Source organism: Poecilia reticulata, unplaced genomic scaffold, assembly GCF_000633615.1.
Source record: "Poecilia reticulata strain Guanapo unplaced genomic scaffold, Guppy_female_1.0+MT scaffold_207, whole genome shotgun sequence".
Classification (NCBI taxonomy): domain Eukaryota; kingdom Metazoa; phylum Chordata; class Actinopteri; order Cyprinodontiformes; family Poeciliidae; genus Poecilia; species Poecilia reticulata.
The window spans coordinates 91,365-119,136 of NW_007615021.1; the positions used below are offsets into that span (position 1 = coordinate 91,365).

The 27,772-nt window shown below is 38.5% G+C and overlaps 3 protein-coding genes across 4 annotated transcripts in view; all 3 read right to left on the minus strand.

The window, feature by feature from the left end:
• Positions 1 to 192, minus strand: part of LOC108165937 (interferon-induced protein 44-like) — a 20,671-nt gene extending 20,479 nt beyond the window's left edge. The window contains exon 1 of the mRNA XM_017303194.1: positions 107 to 192. Coding sequence (XP_017158683.1) covers positions 107 to 192 — 86 coding nt within the window. The remainder of the gene's footprint in view (positions 1 to 106) is intronic.
• Positions 193 to 2,346: 2,154 nt separating this feature from the next.
• On the minus strand, positions 2,347 to 18,242 carry LOC103460188 (uncharacterized). The gene is made up of 16 exons (XM_017303192.1): positions 18,208 to 18,242; positions 16,497 to 16,536; positions 16,091 to 16,132; positions 15,874 to 15,907; positions 14,325 to 14,523; positions 13,277 to 13,429; positions 12,806 to 12,974; positions 12,439 to 12,539; positions 12,198 to 12,356; positions 10,353 to 10,392; positions 7,389 to 7,422; positions 3,646 to 3,847; positions 3,423 to 3,569; positions 3,101 to 3,269; positions 2,741 to 2,841; positions 2,347 to 2,658 (listed from the first exon to the last, which is right to left on the minus strand). The coding sequence occupies exons 2-16, from the start codon at positions 16,516 to 16,518 to the stop codon at positions 2,497 to 2,499; spliced, it is 1,734 nt and encodes a 577-aa protein (XP_017158681.1). The 5' UTR covers positions 16,519 to 16,536; positions 18,208 to 18,242; the 3' UTR covers positions 2,347 to 2,496.
• A 5,062-nt stretch (positions 18,243 to 23,304) lies between these two features.
• LOC103460189 (interferon-induced protein 44-like) overlaps positions 23,305 to 27,772 on the minus strand; it is a 17,667-nt gene continuing 13,199 nt past the window's right edge. Inside the window, exons 7-10 of one of the 2 annotated variants that reach the window (XM_017303198.1) lie at positions 27,052 to 27,198; positions 26,760 to 26,928; positions 23,623 to 23,723; positions 23,305 to 23,546 (exon numbers count right to left, since the gene is read on the minus strand). In XM_017303198.1, the coding sequence (XP_017158687.1) occupies positions 23,385 to 23,546; positions 23,623 to 23,723; positions 26,760 to 26,928; positions 27,052 to 27,198 (579 nt within the window). In that variant the 3' untranslated portion in view covers positions 23,305 to 23,384. The remainder of the gene's footprint in view (positions 23,547 to 23,622; positions 23,724 to 26,759; positions 26,929 to 27,051; positions 27,199 to 27,772) is intronic. The other variant, XM_008402257.2, reaches the window with a different exon arrangement.

Sequence of the window (27,772 nt, forward strand, 5' to 3'; positions counted from 1 at the left end):
GTCCAGCTTACGGGGTTGGGTCCAGTTTACGGGGTTGGGTCCAGCTTACGGGGTTGGGTCCAGTTTACGGGGTTGGGTGCAGTTTACGGGGTTGGGTCCAGCTTACGGGGTTGGGTCCAGCTTACGGGGTTGGGTCCAGCTTAAGAAGGGAGACCCAGACTTCCCTCTCCCCAGCCACTTCTTCCAGATCATGTAAGCTCACATTTCTCTATTGAAAATACACTGCTCAAAAAAGTAAAGGGAACACTTTAACATTTAAGTGAACACTGAAGTGTTCCCTTTATTTTTTTTAGCAGTATATTTTCATTTGTCTGATGTAACATGGTAATTAACTACTATATTTTATTCAGCTGGTACCTGCAAGTGAATGAAAGCCTCACTGATATACAATCATTTTCATCTACACCAGTTCTGTTTAGATTTTTCCCCAGTCCATTGCAAACTTTTTTTTTTTTGTTTGATTGGGATGAAAGGATTTCTTATATTATTTTTTCTATTTACCAGAACTTGACACTTTCTTATGTCCTTCTCTGTTGTTCATTTTTATACCTTTTATTACATTTTTGACTGAATGGGCTGTGCAATTTTTGTGACAACTTGTATTTCTATTACCTATAATTCCTGACATTAAATATGGTGCTGTGCATTTTTTTTGTCTAAAGAAAAGCTTGAGATGTGTTTTTGTGTCTACTGTATTACAGTAAATGAGCTCTGAGTCCTGGAGTGTGTGTTTCTCTCTTCATCTGTATATTTTTTTATTGCATCAACACTGAGCTGCTACTTAATTACTAAACACCCCAGACTGTTTTATAAACATATGCAATTTTAAATAAGCTATACATTGTCATTACCATTACAAACACCCATTCTTCTTGGTTAAAATATTTTCCTAAAACCAACCCCAATGAATAAAGCTAAACATTATTGTAAAGTTCATTAACTTTAGATCAGTCACACACAGATGTTTTCAAGGTTTTATTTCAGTTAATTGTGATATTTTCTGCTTACAGCTAATAAAAATCCAACATTTAAGATTACATTAACAATGAAGATCTATTTTAAGAGAACTGATAGCAAGAATACAAGAATATGTCTTTAGGTCGAATATCATCTGAAATGTATAGAGTCCATAAAGCAATAACGAAGTAAATAATACATGTTTCACCCTCTGGATCTCGACTGAGATGGACAATATTTATGAGAGTATCTTCATTTTTACAAATGTTGCTTAACAACTCAAAGCTGAAACCTGATGAATAGTTTTAAAAAAACAGTCAACTCAGTCTCCCTCAGCATGACTTTATGGTTTTTGATATGGTCAGTCGGCGTGGCACCTGTTTTATTTGAGCATGTTTCTATTCATTTGCCTGTTCATCTACCTCTTTGTTTTACACCTTTATTGACTTCATCGTCTTTTCTCCAGACTCTATACCATAGACCAACTGAAACCAAAGGGGGAATAAAACAATATAGTTGTAACAGTGTAAATACGCATATGATAAAATGTGTGATACAACAATACACATGAAATAAAAAAAAAAGACAAATTAAAATGTAGGGTAAGTTAATGAGTAAGAACTAACAAAAATCCAAAAAACCCAATAAACACTGTCATAGTGCTTATAATGTAAGCTAATTCGCAATTTTTAAACAGGATGTTTAAGAACTATTAAAAAGTGGAGTTATAGTCATTTAAAATCATACATGATATTGACTACATATACAAAATCATATATATATATATAAAACAGTGAAATATAGACTTTAAAATACTGATGTAAATGAAACATTAATTTTTATTCTCATGTGCAATAATGGCCCATGACAAAATGTAACATGTCAATCATTGACTGTATTCTGACCTTTTATTTTTGTGTTTTTATGATGTAAAGCCCCCTGAACTGCCTTGTTGCTGAAATACAAATAAACTCAAACTTGGATCATAAGTGAGTTTATGTTCATTTTCATCACCAGCTGCCTCTGCCTGATGAAAAGCTGAATAAAAAAAAGTGAGCAAAATATTCCTGCTTTCCATAGTTTCTGTCAAAGTCTAAATATAAAAAACAAATAAAAAGCATGAGCCAATAACTATTTCAATAAAGTAAGCTTCCTATTATATAAGTAGTGTTGAGTTAATAAATGTGCTTTCAATAGCACTTGTTTGCATGTTTATTTACAGATGCAAAAAAATAAAAGCCTTGGATGCCATTTAAGTAAAACAACAAACTCAGATTTACTATGTGAACTTAAGTTAAACTCACTAAAATTGAAATGTTAATGTTACTCAGTGAATTTAATGAAAACTAAACAATTTTGAGGCAATGAGTTTGCTTTTTTTTTTAAGAAAGGAAAAAAATTATTGTTTTACAGTGTGTTTTTATTGTCTTTTGGCATTTCTATGGTGTTTACACCTGATTAGTGTTTTAAATTAAACCAATTTAAAGAAAAATAAAAACTTACTTGAAACAGACACTACTAATTGTTTCTACCACATCTTCACAGTTTGTCGGCGTAGTCGTCTCCAAAGTCAATCATCAGCCTCAGAGCGCTCAGGATCAGAGTGTCGATGTCTGGATTCAGCTGAGTTTCATGACTGTAGTTCTTCACTGGGAGGATGCAGTTCATTGGGATCCCCAGACTGGAGCTGAAGTCAGTCATCTGTGTTAATAAAATATTTTTAGTCAGAGTCTAATACAGTGAGGGAGATTATCCGTTTTGAATAAACCTTTCTTCAACTCACCTTTTTCTTTAAATATTTGCTCCTGTAGATGTTTTTCAGATCTCTTTGTGTTTCACCACAGGCTGCATCAATGTGGGTAAGAATTGCCAGCTGAGGGATATCTGTAGATACAGAGAGTTTCTTTAGAGATTATTAGCAGCTAATAATCGGCATCTGAGAAAGTAATGCTTCTCAGATGCCATAAGAGCCATTTTGGAAAATCCAGAAATAAGACATTAAGAAAAAAAGACAAAGTAGAAAAATGTTATGATTTTTTTAACTGAATTTTTGCATTATACAACCAAACTCAAGAGTTTTGCATTTGTACACAGATGCATTACTTTCCTTAATAGAAATTTGATTGTATAATTTGTTTCTTACCCAGCTCACTGGCTGCTTCTCTGATTTCCCTCATTTTCTGCAAAACTGATGACCTCATTTGTGATGCATTAGCAGAATAAACACAAACCAGAACATGAACTCTGTCACTGATGGATGGAGAAGAGTTGTAGCCAAGATCATCATCAGAAAGAGAAGATGCAGGATTGAACTGTGGAAATAAATGACAGTTATAAAAAATCTGTATGGAAATATATTGTTTTGTATAAAGCAAGGTAAATGTGGTCGTATTTTGAAATAAGCCAATTAGAACTAATCTTTTAGGTGATTGTTAAAAATTCCTTTAAAAGTAAAGTGTTTATACCTTATAACCTTCGTTTACACGTCCCTTCAAGGCCAGTTTGATGTCGTCTGTTCTGACTCCTCCTTGCTCTTCCAGACCCATGATGTCATTAAACACAAAGGGATAAAAGTTTCCCCTGCCTTCTTTCTTGATTTTATAGGTTTTATACTGAAAGAAAAAAAAAGAGATAAGGTCTTTATGTAAGCAGTACAAAAACAGATGCAAAAATATATATTTTATTCACCTTCTTGGTGAAACTTTGATCAGAGGTTAGGTTGCTGGCCAGAGCTTCATTGGTCATTCTCCCTTGCAGGATGTTGTTGACGGAGTTGATGAAGCTGGACTTTCCTGCACCAACTGGACCGTACAGCAGGACTCTGACCGCTGTGACTTTTTCATTTTGAGGTTGAAAATTATTCATGGACTGCAGAAGTTCATGTTTGTTTCTGTTAAAATGTGAAAATAAAATTTACAATTAAAATAATTTTATTTGCCAGAACAAACTTTTTGCTCCCAAGGGTCTTTATGGCTTCACATACACTTTTTTAAAACAACCTCCCTTATTTTTCAAATACTTCCGATAACATAACATGACATGACATAAGATACATATTGCTTAAAATCAGAGTTAGGTAGTAAGTAGAAGGAGCGCCTGCAGCTGTACGGCTGAATGCACTGTGTGTACCTTGATATTTTCCTCTAAGTAAAGAAAGAAAACAATAGTTTTTTTTTTCAGTTTTTTTTAAATAATCAAACCCTCTTTACTATTAACAAAATTGTGGAGAAAAAAAAGTTATTTTGTGTAAAAACATTGTATGCACATCTGTGTGAGTCTGTTGGGGTGGCCACCTCTGTGTCTTAAACCTAAATGTTATTGGTCAGTTTACTTTTGTTTATTTGGCAATGTAGAGAAAAATATCATTAACTTCTGGCTCATTGTATTCTCTTGACCTCCCGGATTCAGTGATGCCATAGAAACAAAAGCCACACACAATCAAAGAAATAACTATTTGGATTAACATAAAAAGAAATCATGTAAAGGATTTCCACCTGATTACTTTGCTTTGTTTCAGCACTATGTAATTCTGTTACTCCAATTTAAAGCAAATGTGTTGGTTCAACTTAACTTTTGAGGTCGATTCATTTGCTTTAGTTGGACCCAATGTAATTTAATAGAGCCAGACCAACTAATTGCAATGTTTCTGACCAAATAATTGACATTACTTGGTTAAGATGAATGCAAATTTAGTTGAAACCAACTTATTTTACAGTAATACCTTCACACTACTTAATTAAGTTGATCCAACCCATGAAACTTAAGTTAGCTCAACAAACATGCTTCATGCTGAAAGAAACTGAACAACAATAATTCATAACAATAATAAGCTTATTGAACTCCTTAGTCTAAAAGGGACTAATCATTTCTCTATGTTTTAAAGGAGCATTTATTTTATAACTTTTTTTTTTCTTTCTTATTTTTTGTGTCCATGTTAATACCATTAGGCGTGACATTAATAACAGCAGCTCTGTAACGTTTTGAATTTGACCTGCTATTTGTTTACATGTTACTCTAACACTAACCTGATTTCGTCAGAGTGTTTAGGCTATAAAATATGTAGGAACACCAGCTATCACAGTTTAAATGTGGCAATATTGTTTTACCGTAACCTAGAGCTATCGCGGGGAGGGATGACAACTTGGAGAAATTGTCTAATTTTTTCTACTTCACTGACTCAGTTGCTTTGGATGCAGATGTGGGTTTTCTTCCATTGGCTTTTTGTCCGCACAATGAAATGAGCACACATAAAGCATTTTGGGTTCTCTCTTTAAGTTTAGAATTGTAAGCCACAATTTTTTTTGTTTGCTTATCTGTCGGTAGGCAATGAAAACTACTGCTTTTGTTTTGGGAGTACGTTTAAAACACACTTACTGCAGCCACAAATTAAACATGATCTGATTATTAGAGTACAGCCATGAACAGCACAACAGTTACAAGGGCATCTTACGACACTTTCCGGTGGCAAGTTGCTCTCTATAATAGGTTAATGTGTGATTCGGTTTGGTTCTAGTCCAGTGGGGAGATTCTCCATATTACAGTCTGGAGCGCAGCAGCTGCGGTCATTTCTCCGCTGTTTTGCAGTTTTCAGGAAGTTTGAACCAGATTTGTGTTACAAGCTGAATGCCGTTTCTCCATGTTTGGTTCTGGTTCTGGGGATGCAGAGCAGCCTGGCTTTGTAACTGTTAGAGATTTTTTGGTATTATCATTTTGCTATTACTTTAGTTCATATTCAGTCTAATGTTCAATTTAAAGTGTTCTCTTCCTTCTGTGTGTATAAACTGACCTGAAGGCCCCATCTGCCTGTTTGTCTTCATGTGAAACAGTTAACTGTGTTTCCCAGACCTTAAATTACGTTTCCACAGGTGCCTTCTTATCAACCGGAATACTTCCTACCTTAGAAACTGCCTGTGCAGTAATAATTTGTCTCTGCTGTCTTCTTTAGCTATCCTCCCTCTTTTTGTTCGATAATAAAAGACAAGCTGTAACCAAAGGTCTTTAGAACGCTCAGTGAACGGCTTGGAGGAGCAGTTTGCCGAGTCTTCTCCTTTTGCAAAAGCTTGGTCATAAAATTCATATACGTTGTCTGTGGTTCTTTTAATGAAGGTTCGAGAAAAATACCCATCAGTAACTGTGTTTATGTGGCTTTGAATGTTCAGGTCCGTACTATATCCAGACTTCAGGCCTCATTACAATATAAATAAAATTACCTTACCTCATCGCTAGTTTCTTGCTGTAATAACTGACTCTATATTGTTTCTCTTTAACCTTTACCCTGGACCTCCACCTTTGACATTTATTCCTCTTTGTAAATAAACACTTTTCCTAATTTCTTCTCTCTTGAGTGTCTTTCAGCAAGCAAGTCAGAAGCTTAAACAGAGACATAACAGATATCAAGTGTTGGGAATAAACAATTCTGTGTTTTCCTCTATCTCTTTAAACTATTTGCATGCTTGTACACATGCACACACATATGTGCACAAAGCTAATGTTAAAGGAAATAACACGCTAGGGAACACACTCTTTAGGGTGTTGCTTAGATAGAGGCCAACAAAAGGAACTAGAAACTATTGCTAGGGGGCATATTACTCTGCTAGCCAATAAGGATAGCATGACCAATGGACCAGTGCTGTGTTTTGGTATTAAATGGAATTCATGAATTCAACTTAGTGACTCTTCTTCAGCCTCATACATCAAGAACCTAAATGGAGAAAGGATCATTCTCAGCACAAGTCAGCTTTTGAGCTATTCTTACCCAATTCAGTACAAAAAAATTCTTTTTTGAAATGACTAATCTACCAGGAAGGTAAGTTTTATCCAGTAGAAAGAGCTGGACAAGATGCATTTTTATGCATATTCAGGTGTCCTCGTTTAGGCAAAATATGCCTTCTTAATAGCTAAATATGGCATAAAAAAACCCTTTGCAGCATGTATGCACAAAACTGCTAAAGTCACTATAGGACCAGAAACCAAGTATGATTATTTACCACTATGGTCCCAAAACAGGGAGTAGATAACTTGGCAAGGTTACTGGGTCGTACAGTACCAGGTGAATGACTGCATAACAGAAGCAAAAAAATTAATGTAAAATTATAATTTTTATGTATAACCATTTTTTAAAAAAAGTTTTACTTTTGCAAAAAAAACAAGGGGATTAGCTTAACTTGTCCTTTATCTCTAAGAGTAAAACTATCATTACACTGAATGTTGATTGAAATGTTTAATAATGGAGCTCGTAATCAGATTTTTTAAAAATGTTTTTTTGGGGGAAAAAAATTGGATTCTGAGACTAGATATTTAAAACTTCTCTGGTTTAAATGAACCCAGGAACTTTATTTGTGCACCTCAGAAATTGGTATAATGAGTGTTACGGGATGAGGCAAAAAAGCATCAATGGTAGCATGCAGATGGACAAAAACAAATTTACTCACGTTGAGGATATATCTCTCCATGGAGTTTCTAACACTGTAATGAAAAATTGAGAGCAATGTATAAAAAAACACCCAATAGTAAGAAAAAAATTCTATTTAGTTTGTATTTGATTAATTTCGTAGGTCCAGATATTCAAACCATCCAGTCATTCATTTGATCATTAAGAAGCAAAACCATCAAATAAGAAATAAGTTCTACTTAAGTGGTGGGAGTAGAGGAGCTAAATGCAGCCCGATATATAAAGATTACGATGATATGGATCAAAACTATTAATAAATGGACAATTTTTGCATGAACCTTAAGGCAAAAAGGCAGCCTTGAAAACTTCAGTGAGAAGACAAGTTTATTTTTGTGTGACCTGAAATACCCTGGGGTCTCCCCCAGTAAATTTTAAGCCTGGCTGGCCGCCAGGTTCTATCTGCTATATTTTTGTGAACAAGGAATTGTGTACAGTATGTGCATTTACATTTCAACATGCTGCCCAGTGTGTGGCTATTTGTCTGCATTGATAAATTGTATGTATGTGTTCCCAGTTGACCAGAGTGTTAGTGCACCAGAGGTTCAGCCCATGGAGGAGATGTTGCGCTCACCTGGTAGCACGTTGATTTAATTTTTTCATCTTTTTTTTATTTTATATTTTGCAGCGACACGATGCATCTGCAATATAGCAGAGCTATGGAGACAGCACTACTCTGCCTTATTTAATTGTGTAAAAAGTGAACCCTATGGATTGGGAAATATTGGTAAGAGTGATGCAGCTATAATAACCCCTAGTGAAGTCCAGCAGGCTACAGCGTACTTGTGTGAGAATAAGGCAACAGGTTCTGATAGCATTACAGCAGAACATCTGAAATATGCTAGCCAAAAAGTGGCTGTGCTGCTTGCAATGTGTTTCTCTGGCCTTAATAACTACAGACCAATAGCTTTAGCTAGTGTGATATCTAGAGTTTTAGAAAAAGCATTTCTTGGTCGGCTCAATCAGTTTATTGGTACAACAGATAATCAATTTGGTTTCAAAGCCAACTTGGGAACTGATTTCTGTATTTATGGCCTGAAAGCGGCAGCAAGAGCACATCTAAGAAAAATTTCATCTGTGTTATAATTGGGTTTATTGATGCCTCTAAGGCAGAGGTCTCATTCTCAAGGCCCGTGGGCCAATTGCGGCCCGCAGGACGAAGTCTCATGGCATCATGAACTAAACAGAGGTTATATCAGTGTTTCTCAACCCTGATCCTCACCGCCCCTCTGCCCTGCATGTTTTAGGTATTTCCCTTCTGCCACACACCTGGATTGTATCTCTGGGCGATTAACAGGCTTCTGCAGTACTTGATGGTCATGCAGTCATTTGAATCAGCTGTTCTGGAATAGTGGCACATCTAAAACATGCAGAGCAGGGGGGCGGTGAGGACCAGGTTGAGAAACACTGGGTTATATGAACTATGTGTGATCAGCATTAAATTGTGTTTTTAGATCCACTAACTGATTAATTTGGAAGTTAACAGAAGCGGCCGTTTTGGCCATTTCAAGGCTGCCGGGGTTGATGGGATCTGCAGAGCGATCAACACTCAGACTGAGATGATATGGGAGCTGAGCCGCAGACTGGGTGCGATCCTGGAACAGGACCGTGGACGGTCAGCGGATCTCGGACTCAGAATGGAAATAGTGTGACCTTGGAGAATGCTGTTCGCTCGGATCAGGCGGGAGACCCTAAAATTTGGCTGTTTGGATTTGCCACTGAGAGGCTCCAGCGAGACTCTCAAGGAAGGCATTAAACTGATATCAGCCTAACCTAAACAAATTATTGCTATCAGAATCTGGCTCCCCGGGCTGGCCAAGAAGGCTCTGTTCTGCTGCCCTCCCCTCCCTGGTACATCTGTGTTTCTGAACTGATAAGCTGGTGGTGAACCCAACATCATATTCACAGATAATCACAGACAATCGCATGCTTCAGTTGGGGTTCATGGTCTAGCACACACATAACTCACATGAGACCCATATGCACGTCACACCTGTTTTGTCTATATGTGTTTATATGTGCTTAAGTGCCGATTTTTTTTTCTTCATCTCGAACTCTGCCCTGCAAAGAGCAGAGTGTGAGACAGCCTGTTTTTTTCCCCTCTCCTTACCTGATGTTGTTCTTATTTTTCATATTTCCTCCTGCAAGGGTGGCGCCTGTCAGGCTGCGAGGCCTCAGCCAATTATCCCCCCCGTATTGTTGCATAATGGATGATTGTAACTGAAACTGCAATTTTGTTATCTTTCTGACAATAACAATAAAATTCTTCCGATTCTGACTCTTCTGAAGTACAAATAATTGATATTCTTTTTTTAATTTTCTTTTTAAGACTCTTTAGTTCTGGGTTTAAGTATAGTCAGGAATGTCTTCCAGTAATGTATATATGATTACCCAGTAATATTTTACATTTTTTTGCCAACTTAACATCTTTTAATACAAAAACATGGTGGGGAGGGAAACCCTGTACCCACAAACAGTCATTACTTTCAGCCTTAATTTGTAGCTTATCTTTTAATGATGTGGTAATTAAAATTACAATGTAATTTTTTATTAAATCACGATTTCATGAAAGCATGAAATCGCTGTAGTGTGAAGCACGTTGTGGATCTCTGGACTTGATAAATTGCTACAAGTGACTATTTACTCTCTTTACAGTTATATTCTATAATGTTCATTTCTAAAGCTTTATCTGTAACATTGTTTTACTTCATAATGTGGGTATTTTAAAATTAAAAGTAAACTAATTTACTTTTAATTTTAAATTATTCCAACCGGAGATAGGCACCAGCACTCTCCTGACCACAATGGGATAACGAAGTAAGAGAATGGATGGATGGATGGATGGATGGATGGATGGATGGATGGATGGATGGATGGATGGATGGATGGATGGATGGATGGATGGATGGATGGAAGTATTTCAACCGAACAATCCTGTATTACTTACAACCTGGAGAACCACCCCCCATCGCTGGAACAAAATGTTGCTATGAGAGAAACAGACAAAGAAAGAAGAGTTATTTTTTTCCCCTTCACATTGTTTTCCATCTATTTTTCTTTTGTTTCACACCTTTTTATGTTGAGTCTTTTAAAGCAGGAAATATTACAGTTTATTGTTTCTTCTAAAAATGCAAAATAATTTGTTTGAAGCATTAAAAGTTGCAGGATGTAACTTTTACAAAATGTTTTTTTTTCACAATTTTAAAACTGTCAACATGTTGTGAAAGTATGTTATGTAACGGGCTGACCCGCCCCATGAGGCGTCTACGTATTAATGTCTATGGGAAAAACCACCGGAGCGAAGGACACAAGCACAGATGTTTTGAAATATATCTACTGTCATAGAGGGGAGATGGAGAAGTTTCACAGTGAAAAGAGAAACAGCAGCAGAGGTCAGTAAAGCAAGTATGACGGAGTTTCATGGCCAGACTAAGAGATTTTTATTTTCAAATACGAGAAAACAGTCATAAAATTACCAGAACCAAGTCATATTAGAGGGGGCCTTTAGTGTTTGACGTGGCTGTCGCAGGTTCGATTCCCAGCCTGGCGACATTAGAATGATATGTAACATGGTTATTTCTATTGAATAAAAGGTTGTTTAAACAATCATTTCAAAGCCCTGGGGTTGAAAATTTGCTTCTGATGTGCTAAAACATTTAGTATTTACTCATTTGTTAAACAAATACCAACTATAACCTTACAAGACCCTCAGTATTTCGCAATTTAGCGCAGTAAAACAACTTAGTGAAAACTTATCATAAAATAACGGCTTTATTCACGTCCAACTTTACTTGTATATAAAACACAAATCTCAGAGCCCTTATACTCCATCACAAGCAAGTAACTGTAATTCGCAGGAAAAGGCCAGGAAATAGACAAAACCTGTCCTTTTATTGTTAATGCAAATGTTATGCACTTTTCATCTCTTCTCATCTGACAAGCAGAAATATAAGCAATATTGCTGCAAATTTTTCCACAATAAATGTTAAAACTATATATTGAAGAAGCTGGCAAGTTATGTATTTTTCAGACTTTTTACTTTTAAAATTAACTTTTTCCCCATGTTTTGAATCATGCGACTTATAGCCCGGTGCGGCTTACATATGTACGTTTCCAGTTTTGTTTTGTTTTTTATTTGTAGGTACAGCATATAGTAAGGTGCGCCCTATAGTCCAGAAAGTACGGTACCAATGCTTACAGTTGTAAAAAGTTTTATTGTATTAAGTCTAAAAATGCAAATCCCAGTGAATTATTTGTACTTTTTCTCTTTCAAACTGTGTTATCTTGATTAAATGTTACTGATTCACTTGATAAACTGATTTTGGAAATTATTTTGAGGCTTAGAACAATAAGCCTGGTAGCTCTTTCTCGCTCTCTTTTCTCGTTCCCTCACACATATTCATTTTGATGTCTAATAGCGCCAACTCCCAAAGACCCATGAGCACAGGGTCAAGTTTTATGACTCCTTGTCCCAACGTGTTTGACTCCTCTGGATCTGGACATTGTCTCTAGACTTCCTACCCTTTGACCCTCCGCCTCATCCTGGTCTCTTCAGAGGGACCATTTTCATTGGTGATTAACTATGTTTTAGCTGCCTTGTGGTTCATGCTGATATTTCTTCCTATTTTTAATTGTTTCGTTAATTATTTTTGAAGTCCTATTTCAGTTTTCTTCATTACTTTTTGTCATTGTTTGTTTGTGAATTTGATATGATCCTGCAGTATATTCACTGATATGAACAAACCTGCTGCTGTGATTTCCATGAATATCACAAACAGTTTTGTAGGCTTACATTGTTTGTAGCGTAGTTGCCTCCAAAGTCAATCATCAGCCTCAGAGCACTGAGGATCAGAGCGTCGACGTCTGGATCCAGTTGAATTTCTTTACTGTAGTTTTTTACTGGGAAAATGCAGTTCATTGGGATCCCCAAACTGGAGCTGAAGTCAGTCATCTGTTTAAAAATATCTGTTTATTCAGAGATTAATACGGTAAGAGAGGTTCTCATGTTTTGAATAAATCTTAGTAGAGCTCACCTTTTTCTTTAAATGTTTGCTCTTGTAGACGTTTCTGATATTTTTTTCTATTTCACCACAGGCTTCATCAATGTGGGTGAGAATCGCCAGCTGATAGATTCCTGTGGATACAGAGAGTTTCTTTGCATAAGTAATGTTATGTTATCAGAAATAAATATATTTTAACAAGTACAGCAGAGGAGCAAATCATAAAGAGCAGACATTCAAGACAAAGTAAAGAAAACCTTGTGAATAAATGCTAATTTCATTTTTGCAACACATTGCAACCAATTAATATTATTGACGTAAAGTGTTTACAGTATTTACTCATTGGTGTTTGTTGTTACTTTTGCTTAATTTAAACTTGATTGTATAATTTGTTCCTTACCCAGATCTCTGGCTGCTTCTCTGATTTCCGTCATTTTCTTTAAAACAGACGACTTCATTTGTGGCATATCAGCAGAAATCATGTAAACCAGAACATGAACTCTGTCCCTGAGGGACGGGTCAGCATTGTAGTCAGAATCACCAGCAGAAATGGAAGCTGAAGATTTAAACTGTGGAAAAACATGATGCATATCAAGTCAAATTGGTAAATACCTTATAAGGCACGCTAAATGTGATGGATTTAGGATCTGAGCCTTTTAGGTGTCTATTGAAGATAATTTTTTATTCATTAGTAATTGGACTGGAAGAAAAGCAGGGAGCGAAGGGGGAAAATGTCCTGGGACCGGAAATGGAGCTAGAGTCAGACGCATTGTGGCCACTGAAAAAGGTAAGCCTGCTCTACCACTGATGTATGTAATGCTCCAATTGAAGATAATTTTAAAAGTAAAAAGTAAAAGTATCGTATTTGTACCTCATATCCATCCTTCACATGTCCCTTCAAGGCCAGTTTAATGTCGTCTGTTCTGACTCCTTGTCCATCTCCGTCCTCCAGACCCATGATGTCGTTGAACACAAAGGGATAAAAGTTTCCTCTGCCTTCTTTCTTGATTTTATAGGTTTGATACTGAAAGGATAAAAAGATTAAAAACATTTTTATATAAACATTACTTGCATCGTTACAAAATATATTTTAAATTGTGAGAGAAGCTGCAAACTGTGGAGCACCAAAACTGACATAATTAAAAATAAATATATTTTCCCTAGCCATCTGTTTTCATCAAGAAATGTAGATATATTTTGTTTTTATCACAAAATAACTCACTGATAAATGTATTGTTTATAAGTGAGTTACTACTTGTTGAAGCATAACGAAAAGTAAAAAGAAGAGTTAAGGAAATGTGAAAAGAACAAATGCAAAACAAAATATATACACTTCTTGACAGAAACACATGTGTCAGGAAAAGGGAAAACTAAATATATTTACATTTCTTGATTTAAAATTGCATGTATAGGGAAAAAACAAAATATTTATATTTTTTTGTTTTTATTTTTATTATGTCAGTTTTGGTCCTCCATAGAAACTTTCTTAAAAATACAAATAATACAAATATTTCAAGACTTGCTGGTTCCGGGAACTAGCAAGTCCTGAGACCTTTCTTTATTTGAGTGTGAAAAAGTTGAGTGAACTTTTTCATACTCAACTTTTTCCTGAGTGTGAAAAGGTTGTGCATTTCCTGCCAGATTACTGATTACTTAGGAATATTAAGGCAAAAGAAAAAGTCCACATTTGGTTCAACAAATGCAGATTTGTCCTTTAAAATGGACCCATACACTGTGGTTCGAGGGTAAATCTGAAATATAATCAATTTAAAAATGTTATAATATAAAGTATAAATATATATACATTTTCACTCAGACATGTGAAGATTGAGCTGATGTACCAAGCTGACACGAGTAAAACATCATGACCTTCAAAAGTGTGAATGACCCTTTAATGCCAAACAAAAATATATATTCACCGTCTTGGTGAAACAACTACCACAGGTAGGACTGGCCAGAGCTTCATGGGTCATTCTCCCTCGCAGGACGCTGTTGACAGAGTTGATGAAGCTGGACCTTCCTGCACCAACTGGTCCACAGAGTAAAACTCTGATGGCTTCGACTTTTTCATTTTGAGGTTGAAAATTCTTCATGTACTGCAGAGGTTCCTGTGTGTTTCTTTTAAAATGTGAAAATAAAAGTTACAATTAAAATGATTGTATCTGCCAGAACAAACATTTTGCTCGTGAGCACAGGCGAGATATAGGGGGGTAAGGTTATAATGATTCTAAGGACCCCTGACCGACAGGGGGCCCTCCACAATTTATTTACTTTTTGTTCATAGAAATAAAAATAAAAAAACGGAGCCATGTCATTTATAAAATTAATCATATTGTGTTTTCAACAAATGTTTTTAGCAGTTTAATGTTCCCACTTCTTGACCTAAAAACACACATCCATATTTGACCTGAACCCCCCTGGATCTGCGTTAAATGGTTCATTTCTGATTGGAGCGCTTGACAGTGACGCTGTTAGCAGCAGACAGTGGAAGACAAGAACGACGGTAGAAGTTACTATGCTGCTAAGAAAAATTATAGTCATGTTTTCAAAAAATAAAAAAAAAATAGTGAAAGGGAGAGAGAAAAAGGTAAGAGTGTAAATTTGTAACCCAGTTTTTCTCCGAGGTGAGTAGACTGTGTGAGATTATCAACCATTTATCATAGTTAGCTTAGCTACAGACTACTGTTTGCCTCCATTTCACTAGCATTTAATGAATTAAGGCAAGGGTATCAAACATACAGCCCACGGGCCGGAACTGGCCCGCCGAACGATTTAGTCCGGCCCGGGGGCTAAATGTATTATCATTATTCATGAGAAAAACATATATTTTGTTTAATTGAAAATCTGCAATTCCTATACTGTGAACGTTCTCCCTGTGCATGCATGGGTTCTCTTCGGGTTCTCTGGTTTCCTCCCACAGTCCAAAAACATGACTGTCAGGTTAATTGATCTCATTAAATTCTCCCTAGGTGTGAGTGTGTGTGTGGATCGTTGTGTGTCTCTGAGATGCCCTGCGACAGACTGGCAACCTGTCCAGGTTGACCCCGCCTCTCGCCCGGTACATTAGCTGGAGACAGGCTAACGGTTAATAAGTTACGGTTGCCCTAACCCTTCAAATAATCACCCCCTTCAAATAAAATGTTACCGTTTTCTTTTTGGATTGTTTGTTGTTTTATCAGAGTATCTTTAAGCAAAAACCTATATAGATCAACTCTTCTCCTGAGCCTTTCTGCAACTTTGCAACAGTTGCAAGGTACATACTGTGCTGCTGTTTCTTTTACATTATTTTATCTGTTTTCTTTGACAAAACATAAAAATAACTTTATAATATGTTACTTAAATATGTTATTCTAAACAAACTAGAGAACATTAAGCAAACCTGATAGGATTATAAACTGGGTGTTTTCCTGTCTGATGATCCAAAGAGTAACAAACACACTGGTGACATGTAGAAACAAATCTACTCACCCCCAGGATATTTCTCTCCATGGAGTTGTTAAAACTGTAACAGAAAACAAAGAGCAACGTCTAAAAGAATGTGTCTTGCTAAACGTAAGCAAACTTTGCTATTTAATTTGTTTTTGATTAATTACTTGGGTCCAAGTAGTAAAACACTCCAGCAGTTTATTTGATAATTGATGAAGGAGCAAAGAACGTGTTTTAATGTAACTCCAGTTCTACTTACGTGGAGACGGTAGAGACGGTAGAGACTGTGGAGGAGCCGACTCTGGAAAAACAGATTAGGATTACTTAGGTCAAAACTATAAATGTTATAAAATTTGCTATTTTTGTGTGAGAGTGAAAATACACAGAAGAAATAGTTACACAACTTATTTTGGGTACGTAAATGACAAACCAGACAAGTTGAATAAAAAAAACTTGCCCTGTAGATAATTTATTAATGCTTCCATTAACTATACTTTTAGATGGTTATTCGCCTAATCAGTTTAGAATTATATTATATAATGTCAATTTGTAATGGTTTAACAATAGCTTAATTTCATTTAATTATTTTAGGTAATTTAAAATTGAAACTAACTTTAAACCATATAACTGCATGCATCTTAATCAAACAACTCTGTGTTACTTACCAGATGAAAAGAACCCGCCCATGACTGGGACAAAAATGTGCTATGAGAGAAAGTGTGAGAATGAAGGGTTAGTTTTTTTGTCTCCATATTATTTTGTTTTTATTATTTTACAAATAATAATAAATAATTAGTTTGTAGCTTTAGAAGCTACAAAATAAATAAATTCAGGATGAATGCAAATCTTTGTCATAACCGCCCCTCAACCCGGATACCAGACTGCTGAAGAGTTCAAAACACAAAAACAAGCCAAACTGGAGTTGGGGGAGGGCCTCAGAAAGACAGTTAGGACAAAAACAAGACTATAGTTCAGAAAACCATGAAGGAGCAGATCGTCTGCCGGCCTGGTAATGGAGGAGCCGGGACTTTGGAGGACTCGGCCAGTGCAGGAACTTTTACTGCCATTAGGCCAGAGGAGCCCACAAAGAAACTCTGGAGGCCAGCCAGGAGGAGAGAGGAGCTTGGTGCCAGCAGTTGCTGCAGGCGAGGGAGACATGCCACTGCTAGTTCTGCAGCAGGCTGGAAGGTTGAGAGAGAAGTGACTGAGAATTTAAAGACTGAGGGTGGAGACAAGGAGGTTGCTGCTGAAAAACTGGTGTGAATAGTGGGTTTTAAAGTTCTGATAAGTGGAGCAAGCTGGGAATCATGAAGATAGTGACAGAAATAACGAGGACGCGTGGAGGTGACCGACTGACCAATTGCAAAATCTGTGGGGGGCTGATACCAATGAGGAGTGGTCTTGAACTGTGGTGGATTGTGGTAGAGGTGGATGATCCTGAAATGAGGCGAGTTGTGGTCGAGGTGGATTGGGTCTGTTAAACTCCACCTCTTCAAATATGTCCATAAATCCAAGAGATGACAGAAGTGAAAATTCTAGTTCTAAAACTGTCTTGAGGTGAGTAGCAATACTCGCCTGTTCCCAAGATGAGGTTTTGGTGGAAATATTGACCAGTTTTAACCTGATAGTTCTTAGAAAGTTCTTTATACTTTCACCTTGGAGAATTTTTTGCTGGATCCAGGTGGCTGGTCCCAAACAAAGGCAGCATTTGGAATTGATGATTTAATGAAAAAATTATGAAATATAAAACATATCTAGGAACATCCAGCCAGGAGACACTGGGAGGATACTGGGAAGCACAGGGAAATGACTGGAGGAACCAGCGAGGAGTGACTGATAGAGAGGAGCTTAAGTACTGGGACGTTGATTGTTGAAACTAAAATAACTGGGCTAATTGGCAAACTGGTTGCAAATGTGACGGGGAGAGAGGAGAAATTCAGACTGAGGAGAGGGAGAGAGAGAAGAGAAAGAGAGGGAAGGTGCTCAGGGAGCTAGAAAATAAATCAACAATAAAGAATAATAGACTCAAGAAATTATTAAACTACTGTAACTAAAAATAACTAGAAGAATTAAACACTATGAAGAACTGAACTATAGTAAAACCAAAACAAGATTAATCTAATCAAAATAAGAAATAACAGAATAGTGTTTAACTAAAATAACCAAGAAAGGACTGGAACAAAGTAAAACAAAAACTTAGCAGATCTGAACAAAAGAACTAAGAAACACAGAAAATAAAACCCAAATAATCAACTCCAGGTATGACAGTTTGCTGAACTTTCCTAACACAAACCTAAAATTGTCTAAAATTGTCCAAACACATAAATTAATGGGTTACTGCAGCTGTACTGCAGGTCTTTTATCTGCTGAACCTACCTGAAAGGTTGATGTGTGTCAGGGAAGGAGAGTCGATGCAATGGCAACAAGAGCTCAGTTACAAAACTATTTAAAGGATTTTACTTTCACTTTCAGTTTTAATAGATCATGGGATTTATAGGAAAAAAACCCTGGATTACATGATACATTCAGTACATTGAGTGAAAATCAGTTTTTATTTGAATAGTGCCAAATTACAATTAAATAATTGGAAATAAATATTATTTACAATATTTGACTGCCGATTATCACCCAGCCAATGTGGGTGAGAACCCCCAGCTGAGGGACCCTGTGGATACAGAGAGTTTATTTTCTTGTAACTTAAAACTGTATTAGCAATAAATATATTATAACAAGAATATTAAACCTTAATAAGTGACAAACATTTGTGGCATCATGAAAAAATGACTAAGCAGGAAAAAACATGAGAAAAAAACACCAATTGGTACCGGGCCGCGCAACAAATAATTAAATATTTCCGTTTTATGTATTATTTGAGTCTGGAGGATCTTTTATTTTGAAAATCCTTTAACCGGATTCTCTCGGTTACTTGTGCACCAACACTGAGCCCACAAGCAGCAAAATGAGTAAGAAACAGATCAGATGTATTTGGAAAGTTACTTTGCCAAGGGGAAAAGGCCAGAGAAGAGACAGGAGAATGGATTTATCCCGGACCGGTAGGTGAGTCCCACATTACAAGCCGCTCTGCGTAACATGCGGCGACCGGCTGCTAACGAGGCAACGAAGCCTTCAAACTGCTTCGCTAAGTAGAGACCAAGCAGGCCTTGGATATAAGCAACACTTCGGGTGTTATTGTCTCTCATCACTCCCAGATGGGACCGTCTCGTTGCAGAAAAACAAGCTCAGGGCTCCTGTTAGTATCGTGAGTTAAAATTTTCACGAAAGTAAAATGTTTGTTTTTGTGTCGCATCTGTATCTTATTTTGAAGGGATATGTAAACGTTACCATAGCGACCAGAGTCAGAGCATTTGGGCAGTGGTCGAGAGGAGATGAGTAGAGCTTAAGTCTTAAGTCTGGTTTAGACGGAAAGATTTAAGATTGTCGGCCGATTCTCCAAACCTATGTGACCACAGAGCTGATAAAAGTACAACAGGTTCGATCGGTTAGTGTGACCAAGGCAGGAGCAACACACCACACACGAACATCCCGATTCCAGAGGATAATCTAGTAAAACCCCCAACATAAAATATTGGAATTTAGAATAACCAAACATGGATGACGATGTAGAAGCAATAGTGATAGTTTGTGGGCTCATTTTAAGAGATAAAAGACGTAACAGTGGATAAAAGACGACGGGAGCAGCCGCTCTATTTGCTGCACTATGATTTGGAGGTGACTATTTTTTCATAGTTAACATTTTTAACTGAATAAACATAATAATGACCTTTACATATAATAATTAACATTTCCACATATCATTTCCGATATCCACCAAACTCTCCGTTGCGCGATATGTCAGCTGTTGTACTGAGTTCTGCAGGATATTAGAGAGTTCGATTAGTTGACGGTTTGTTTCTGCTTGACGGTTTCCCAGTTCTCTTAATGCTGAGTCGTGGGACTGAATAAGGGAATGTTGATCAGATAAAGTCCTTCTGATTGTGTCAGCGGAGGTCGTGATCTGGCCTGAGTGTTCTGTCATGATGGTATTAAATTTTCGAACCCACATGCAAGAAACACAACCAGAAGAGACAGAATGAACAATAAGTTTGTAGTCAGGGAAAGGTATAAGGGGATAAGCGGATGAATACTAGAATGGATGACCGGGTCGTCTTACTGCCAACAGGAGAAACAGGATTAGAATAGGAAGATGAGTATTTTCCAGGAATAAATCAGATAACTTCTTACTTGGTTTGAAGATGAGGAAAACTTGAGCAGAGCACTGGATGGTTAGGTTTCGTTGGAGAGCGGACAGGTTTGTTTACGGCTGGAAGGGCAGCTTTCGATTTTGGTCCAGTTGTATTCTTTCTCTAGTTGGGTTCAGGGTTGGGTCTCCTGACCCGGAACGTCCCGAAGGGGAATCCACCGGGGTTGGACCGACAAAGGGGAAAGGTGAGCACACGAGGGGTGGCGTCTGACTGGTAACACCAGCAGCGTCGAGGGAGGACACAGGAGGTAGATCCTTTCTCTGGTTGGGCCCGGGCTTGGGTCTCCTGACCCGGAACGTCCCGAAGGGACCGGAGAGGGACCGATGAAGGGGAAAGGTGAGCACACGAGGGGTGGCGTCTTACCAGTAACACCAGCAGCGTCGAGGGAGAACACAGGAGGTATGTAATCCACAACAGCAGGGAAACAAACTCACTCAGAACCCGGGGAAGACTGATCACACGGGAACAACGAGGAGACGGCAGGATCATCTGACGAGGAAGACAACAAGGAGTTAGAACAGAGTAGATCACAGAGGGCCTTTCTCTGGAACAATTGTTACCGAGGTAAGCAAACACTCAGACGATGAGAGGACGATCAGACGCTGCTTTTATCCACAGCCCACGCCCTCCAAACGAGCTACAAGTGTGTAAACGGGTTTGCCCCAGCAGCTTCCCAGGGGCTCTGCATCTGGTGACATATAGTGGATGCCTTGAGGAATGGTGGTGTTCCAGCAAAAATAAAACTCAAACCCAAAAAACAAAGAAAAAGACTAACAAAATAGAACAGGAAAAAACACAGACCCTGACAGACTCTTTAACGGAATCTTTGTATATGCCCTATAATTTTAGGATCCACGGTCTTCTTTTGGGGGAATCATTGTCTAGTTTAGGACTTTACTTTAGCCTTTCTCTAGCACTTCGATATACCTCGTTGTTAGGAACATGCTACATAAATGTAATATCTCCTCTCCTCAATGAATGATGGGCAAAAAATCAGCAATTAAATTTATCACCTAATCTCAGCGGATGTCTGTTTACCCTCCCATCCTAATAAATTAGTTTCAGAATGCTCAGAGTCACCGCAGGTCCTTTACCTGTCATTTTCATACCATGCTCTTAATTCAGCAAACTTGGCTCTGAATGCCATCATCCTTCTCTCCCGAAGTCTCAGCGTTCCCTGTCGGCAGGTAAATGTTCACAACAAATCACTGGTGGTGGAGTGTTCAGCATTTTAACCTCTTTCATATTCACGAGACCCATCCACACCTCGCAGCCCTATCCTGGCTTTGGCTCTGGCTTTGATGACGTCATCCGCGGTGACTCAATCTCCACTCAAGACCTCTGACCTACCGGATTTATGCGCATGTCACCCACTGCCTAACAGGGTTAACGCGCCTGCAGGCAGCGGCGCATCTTCTCGCCAGATCGCCCGGCCATCACAGACCTCTCCAACTGCATCACCCACCATCTGTCAACTGTGCAAGCACAATCATCCAGCCAACGGGCTCTCACTGTCGGGTCGGCTCAAGACTCTAGCCGCGCTCCTGCAGGCGGCCAGGCCTCTTTTGGGGGAGAAGACCCTGAGCTCCGGCCTGAGCTGAGCATCAAATCGCTTGATGATGCTCAGCACAAACGTCTTCAGCCGTGTCCGAGCGCCAAAAAAGAACGTAGTCTAATAAATCTTTCTAACTGATGTTTTTTCTCTGTGTGAGTTTCTCCAGATTGAAATATCATTGAATACAAAGGGTTAAAAGTTTCCTCTTCCTCCTTTTTTTATTGTGTATTATACTGAGAGAAAAATAAGAGGTTAATCAGTTTATGTAAAAAGCTGACATATAGCTGCTAAAAACACATTTGCAACTAAGCTTCAAACTGCATACTTTTGCTTAACTTTAAATGTGTTTAAATGTGAATTTGCTTTGTGAAATTAAATTCTGAACATGTTGCTACGTTAGTCTTGGAAAAGTTCCTAATAAATAAGCCTGTAATCACAGAGTAAGAATTGTGCATTTCTTGCCGTGTTGCTGGAGGTACCACACCCTTAGCCCAGATATTAATTGGGCATGAATTACCAGCTTCGTTTTTCATTTTGCATCGGGATGCAAAATAAAACAAGAGTTACATTGTCTTGTCTCATCCACAGCACTGATTATGTGCTTGATAAATAATCTGTACAGTCATTTGACGTGTGGTTCAGATTAACGTGGACCTAGTGACACACTGGTGCAGCAGTTCAGCGTGTTGTCCCACATTAGCTTCAGTTGTTAGATAATGCCTCCATGTCTGTATTAACACATATAGATACATTTGGTATTTTCCACGCTTAATGCAACTCGACAAATGTGCGCTGTTTAACGAATTCAACATAAAGACAGGTGAATATTACACAAGCCTAGTTTATAAACTGTACATAATGCTAACATTAGCTAGCACAATATGGTAACGGGGTCAAAATATGTGACTCATAAGTTGTGTAAGATTTCTTCTTTGAAAACAGGGTGGACTATGGAGCTAAAACTCATAATTCACAAACGCGCAGAATGAGACACACACTCGTATTTCTTAATTTACCAGCTCCTTCTGGCCTGTGAGTTATTATGCTGCATTTGTGTGTGAATTTTGAGACTCCCCTCACGTCTCAAAATTCGCAAGTTTTAAAAAAAAAAAATTTTTATATATATATAAATGGTCTATCTGGGCTGCACAGTGGCGCAGTTGGTAGAGCTGTTGCCTTGCAGCAAGAAGGTTCTGGGTTCGATTCCCGACCCCGGTCTTTCTGCATGGAGTTTGCATGTTCTCCCTGTGTGGGTTTTCTCGGGGTACTCCGGTTTTGCCCCTAGGTGTGAGTGTGTGTGTGCATGGTTGTGTGTCCTGTGTGTCTCTGTGTTGCCCTGCAACAGACTGGCGACCTGTCCAGGGTGACCCCGCCTCTCGCCCGGTATGCTAGCTGAAGATAGGCACCAGCCCCTCTCCTGACCCCACTGAGGGACAAGGGTGTAAGAAAATGGATAGATGGATGGAAATGGTCTATCTGATTAGGTGATCAACAACCAATCAGATAGCTTCCTTGTTTCACCAAATCATATGAACGAAGCATGAAGCCCCACGTTGGGGTAACCTATTTTTAAATTAAACCCACTTAAAAAAAAAACAAACTTACAAATTAACGTTTATTGATGTTTATTTTTTTTATTTACTATTAACGCTATATTTCAGCTCATAATTTTAACTGATATAAACTGTATTACTGCTGTGATTTTCATGCATATCCCCACAAACAGTTTTGTGGCTTCACAGTTTGTCGGCGTAGTCGTCTCCAAAATCAACCATCAGCCTCAGAGCACTCAGGATCAGAGTGTCGACGTCTGAATTCAGCTGAATTTCTTTGCTGTAGTTCTTCATTAGGAGGATGCAGTTCATTGGGATCCCCAGGCTGGAGCTGAAGTCACCCATCTATATTAAAAAAATAAACATTTATTTTGAGTCAGTTTCTTTTTCTCCTTTTTGAATAAATCTTAGTAGAGCTCACCTTTTTCTTTAAATGTTTGCTCTTGTAGACGTTTCTCAGATTTTTCTCTGTTTCACCACAGGCTTCATCAACGTGGGTGAGAATCGCCAGCTGAGGGATTCCTGAGGATACAGAGGTTATTTTCTTGTATGCTGATATTGTATAAGCCAGTGGTTCCCAAACTTTTTCTCCTGCGACCCCCCCAGTGGTTTCCAAATATTTTCTAGCTCCCCCCACCCCCCTTATGGATTACAAATGGCTGTCTGGTTGAACGACGTGTGGGAGGGTGTGTGAGGGGGGAGAGAGGATTCTTAGAGACTCCCTGTCCCTGCCCCTGGAGGGGGCTGGGGGGACAACTTTTTTGGGAGCAAAATGAATGTACGTAGCTGGACATAGACAACAACATCGGTAGCCTACAGGCTACTTGTTAAGCTTAAGGTGCTGTATTGATATTAGCTAGTCATCTTATAGCTAACTTTACCTGCATCCAGCAACTTTACTCAACTCAGTCGGTTAGTTTGGGGGAAAAAACTGTGAAAAGTTCTTTGCATTTTGCTGGTTTCTGCCATGATTCTAACACACGTGGGTAGCTCCACACAGCAGCAGGTCTCCTTCACTGCCGCACAGGTGTAAACCCAGCGCGAATGTTGTAGCGTTCATGTTGCGTTTAAAGGCGGCTCGGAAAAATAGGTTATCACATGTTAATGGATTAAACAGTTTTAACTAATGATAAAAGTGACAGAGGACACAGATATGGGAAGTGTGGAAGCCCCTACTGTATCAAATTGACATAGGAATAACAGAGTTGGCCATTCTAAGGTAAAAACCCAGCGCATACTGTAATAAAAGACTAAACTGTAAAACGTCACTAATGTTTTAGAATGTTTTAGGGTTGAAGGCCTCTCGCTTTGTTCTCCTGTCATGATGGATTATACGGCTTTTCTAAACACCATGAAATGTTTGAGAATGACAGTAGCTGCATTTCCAAAATAATTTGTTTTCACATTTTTATACTTACAGATGCTAGTAAAAAAAATTTGATTATCATGAAAAACTTGATTTACGTCAGCAATTCCATTAAAAAATTACACTATATCCATTCATAACACAGAGACTTTACAGATATATTTTAAATGTTTACTTCTTTTAATGTCGATGATTATAACTCAAAACTAATGAAAATCCCAAATTCAGTATCTCAGGAAATTAGAATAAAGACCAATACAATAAAAGGAGCTGCACAGTGGCGCAGTTGGTAGAGCTGTTGCCTTGCAGCAAGAAGGTTCTGGGTTCGATTCCCGGCCTGGGGTCTTTCTGCATGGAGTTTGCATGTTCATGTTCTCCCTGTGTGGGTTTTCTCCGGGTACTCCGGTTTCCTCCCACAGTCCAAAAACATGACTGTCAGGTTAATTGGCCTCTCCAAATTGCCCCTAGGTGTGTGTGTGCATGGTTGTGTGTCCTGTGTGTCTCTGTGTTGCCCTGCGACAGACTGGCGACCTGTCCAGGGTGACCCCGCCTCTCGCCCGAAACGTTGGCTGGAGATGGGCACCAGCAACCCTCCCGACCCCACTGAAGGAAAAGGGTGCAAGAAAATGGATGGATGGACAATAAAAGGATTCTTAGAAATGTTGGCCAACTGAAACATATGAACATCAAAAGTATGAGCATGTACAGCAGAGTCCTTGGTTGAGGCTCCTTTTGCCCATATTACTGCAGCAGTGCAGTGCAGTGTGAGATGGAGTCGATCAGTCTGTGGCGCTGCTCAGGTGCTATGAGAGCTCAGGTTTCTCTGATAGTGATCAGCTCTTCTGAATTGTTGGGTCTGGCGCATCACATCGTCCTCTTCATAATATACCAGCGATTTTCTATGGAGTTAAGGTCAGGAGAGTTTAAAGGCTATTTAAGAACAGAGATGCCATGGTCCTCAAACCAGGCATTGGTGTTTTGGCATTGTGTGCAGGTGCTAAGTCCATCCATCCATTTTCTGACATCCTTATGCCATTGGGGTCGAGTGCCTATCTCCAGCTATCAACACGTGAGAGGTGGAGTAAACCCTGGACAAGTCGCCAGTCCATTGCAAAGGTGTTAAGTCATATTTTAAAACGAAATCTGCATCTCAATAAAATTGGTCAGCAGCAGGAAGTGCCCTAAAACTTCCTGGTAGATGGCTGGATTGACCTTGGACTTTAGAAAACACAGTGGACCATCACCAGCAGATGACATGGCAACCCAAATCATCACTGACTGTGGATACTTTGGACCTCAAGCAACGTGGATTCTGTGTCTCCCCTCTCTTCCTCCATACTCTGGAATCTTGATTTCCAAAGGAAATGCAAAATTTACTTTCATCAGAGAACATAACTTTGGACCACTGAGCACCAGTCCAGAGTTCTCATCTTCTTCAGCCCAGACAAGACGCTTCTGATGCCGTCTATTGGCCAGGAGCGGCTTGACACAAGAAATGCGATAGCTGAAACCCATGTCTTGCATTTATCTGTGTGGTGGTTCTTAAAGCACTGACTCCAGCTGCAGTCTACCCATCTGTAAATAGGATTTTTTTCCACAATCTGCACTTTTTTACCACATTTTTTCCTTCCCTTCGCCTCTATAAATGTGCTTGAACACAGAACTCCGTGCACAGCCAGCTTCTTATCAATGACCTTTTGTGTATTACCCTCATGTGCAAGGTGTCAAAGGTCATCTTTTGGCCAACTGTCAGGTCAGCAGTCTCTCTCCCTTGATTGTGCAACCTACTGAACTGGACTGAGAGACAATTTAAAAGCATTTGCAGGTGTTTTCAGTTAATTAGTTGATCAGAATGTGGCACCAGGAATCTACAATATTGAACCTTTTCACAATATTCAAATTTTCTGAGATACTGAATTTGTTGTCATTAACACCAACAGAAATAAACATTGAAATATAGCAGTCTGTGTGTAACGAATAAATATAATATACAATTTTCACCTTTAAATGGAATTACTGATTAAATAAAAAAATAAATAAACTTGTTCATAATTTCTACTTTTTTGACCAGCACCTGTTTATTTTGTAACCTCTATGACTGCTAAAGTAAAATGTTAGTATTTTTTGCTAACTTGCATTTACAGTTACATTACTTTACTGGACACAAGTTTATGGTATATTTTGTTTCTTACCCAGCTCACTGGCTGCTTCTCTGATTTCCTTCATTTTCTGTAAAACAGACGACTTCATTTCTGGCGCATTAGCGTCATAAATGCAGACCAGAACATGAACTCTGTCACTGATGGACGGGGAAGAGTTGTAGCCAAGATCATCTTCAGAAAGAGAAGATACAGGATTGAACTGTAGAAATAATGTGATATATATTCAGTACAATTGCTACAAACATATATTTTCCTTAGCAAGCAAGATAATTATAATAGCTTTAGAAGGAGGATTTTTTAAGAGTAAAGTTTATATTTATACCTTATATCCATCCTTCACGTGTCCCTTCAAAGCTATTTTGATGTCATCTGTTCTGACTCCAGTTCCTTCCTCCAGACCCATGACGTCATTGAACACAAAGGAATAAAAGTTCCCCTTGCCTTCTTTCTTGATTTTATAGGTTTTATACTGAAAGAAAAAGAAAAATGAAAGCTGTTTTTATGTAAACAGCTGATATGTAGCTGCTACAAATACATTTAAAATTTGAGAAGAGCATTAAATGTGCTCCAAAATACATACATTAGTTTAATTGTAATCTTGAATTTGTTTTGCAAAATAAAATTCTGAACATGTTGCTACATAGGTCTTGGTGGGATAGTTTCTAACATTAGGCTGGCAGACAGGGTGGCGGCGCTCTCCTGCTGACTGTCAGGCTGGATTCTGTTTTTGTTTTGGTTTTCTTTGTTTTGGGAGGCTTTGCACCTCCTCTTTCCCCCACCAGATGCCGCCTGTGAGCAGAGCCCCTGGAGCAGACAGTGGGGACCTGGGAACACACCTGCGATGCATTAGGAGGCTGATCCTGTGGCTACTTAACAGCGGCGAGCTGACACTTCGGCGCCTGAGTGTTTGTGTTACATGGTAACATAACGTTCCAGTGAGAGGCCCTCGAGTTAATTCCTGAAGTGATTTAACTTATGTTTGTTCTTTTGTCAGGTTTATTTCCTGAGGTTTTCCAGTGATTCTCTGAGTGGAGTTTTAACTA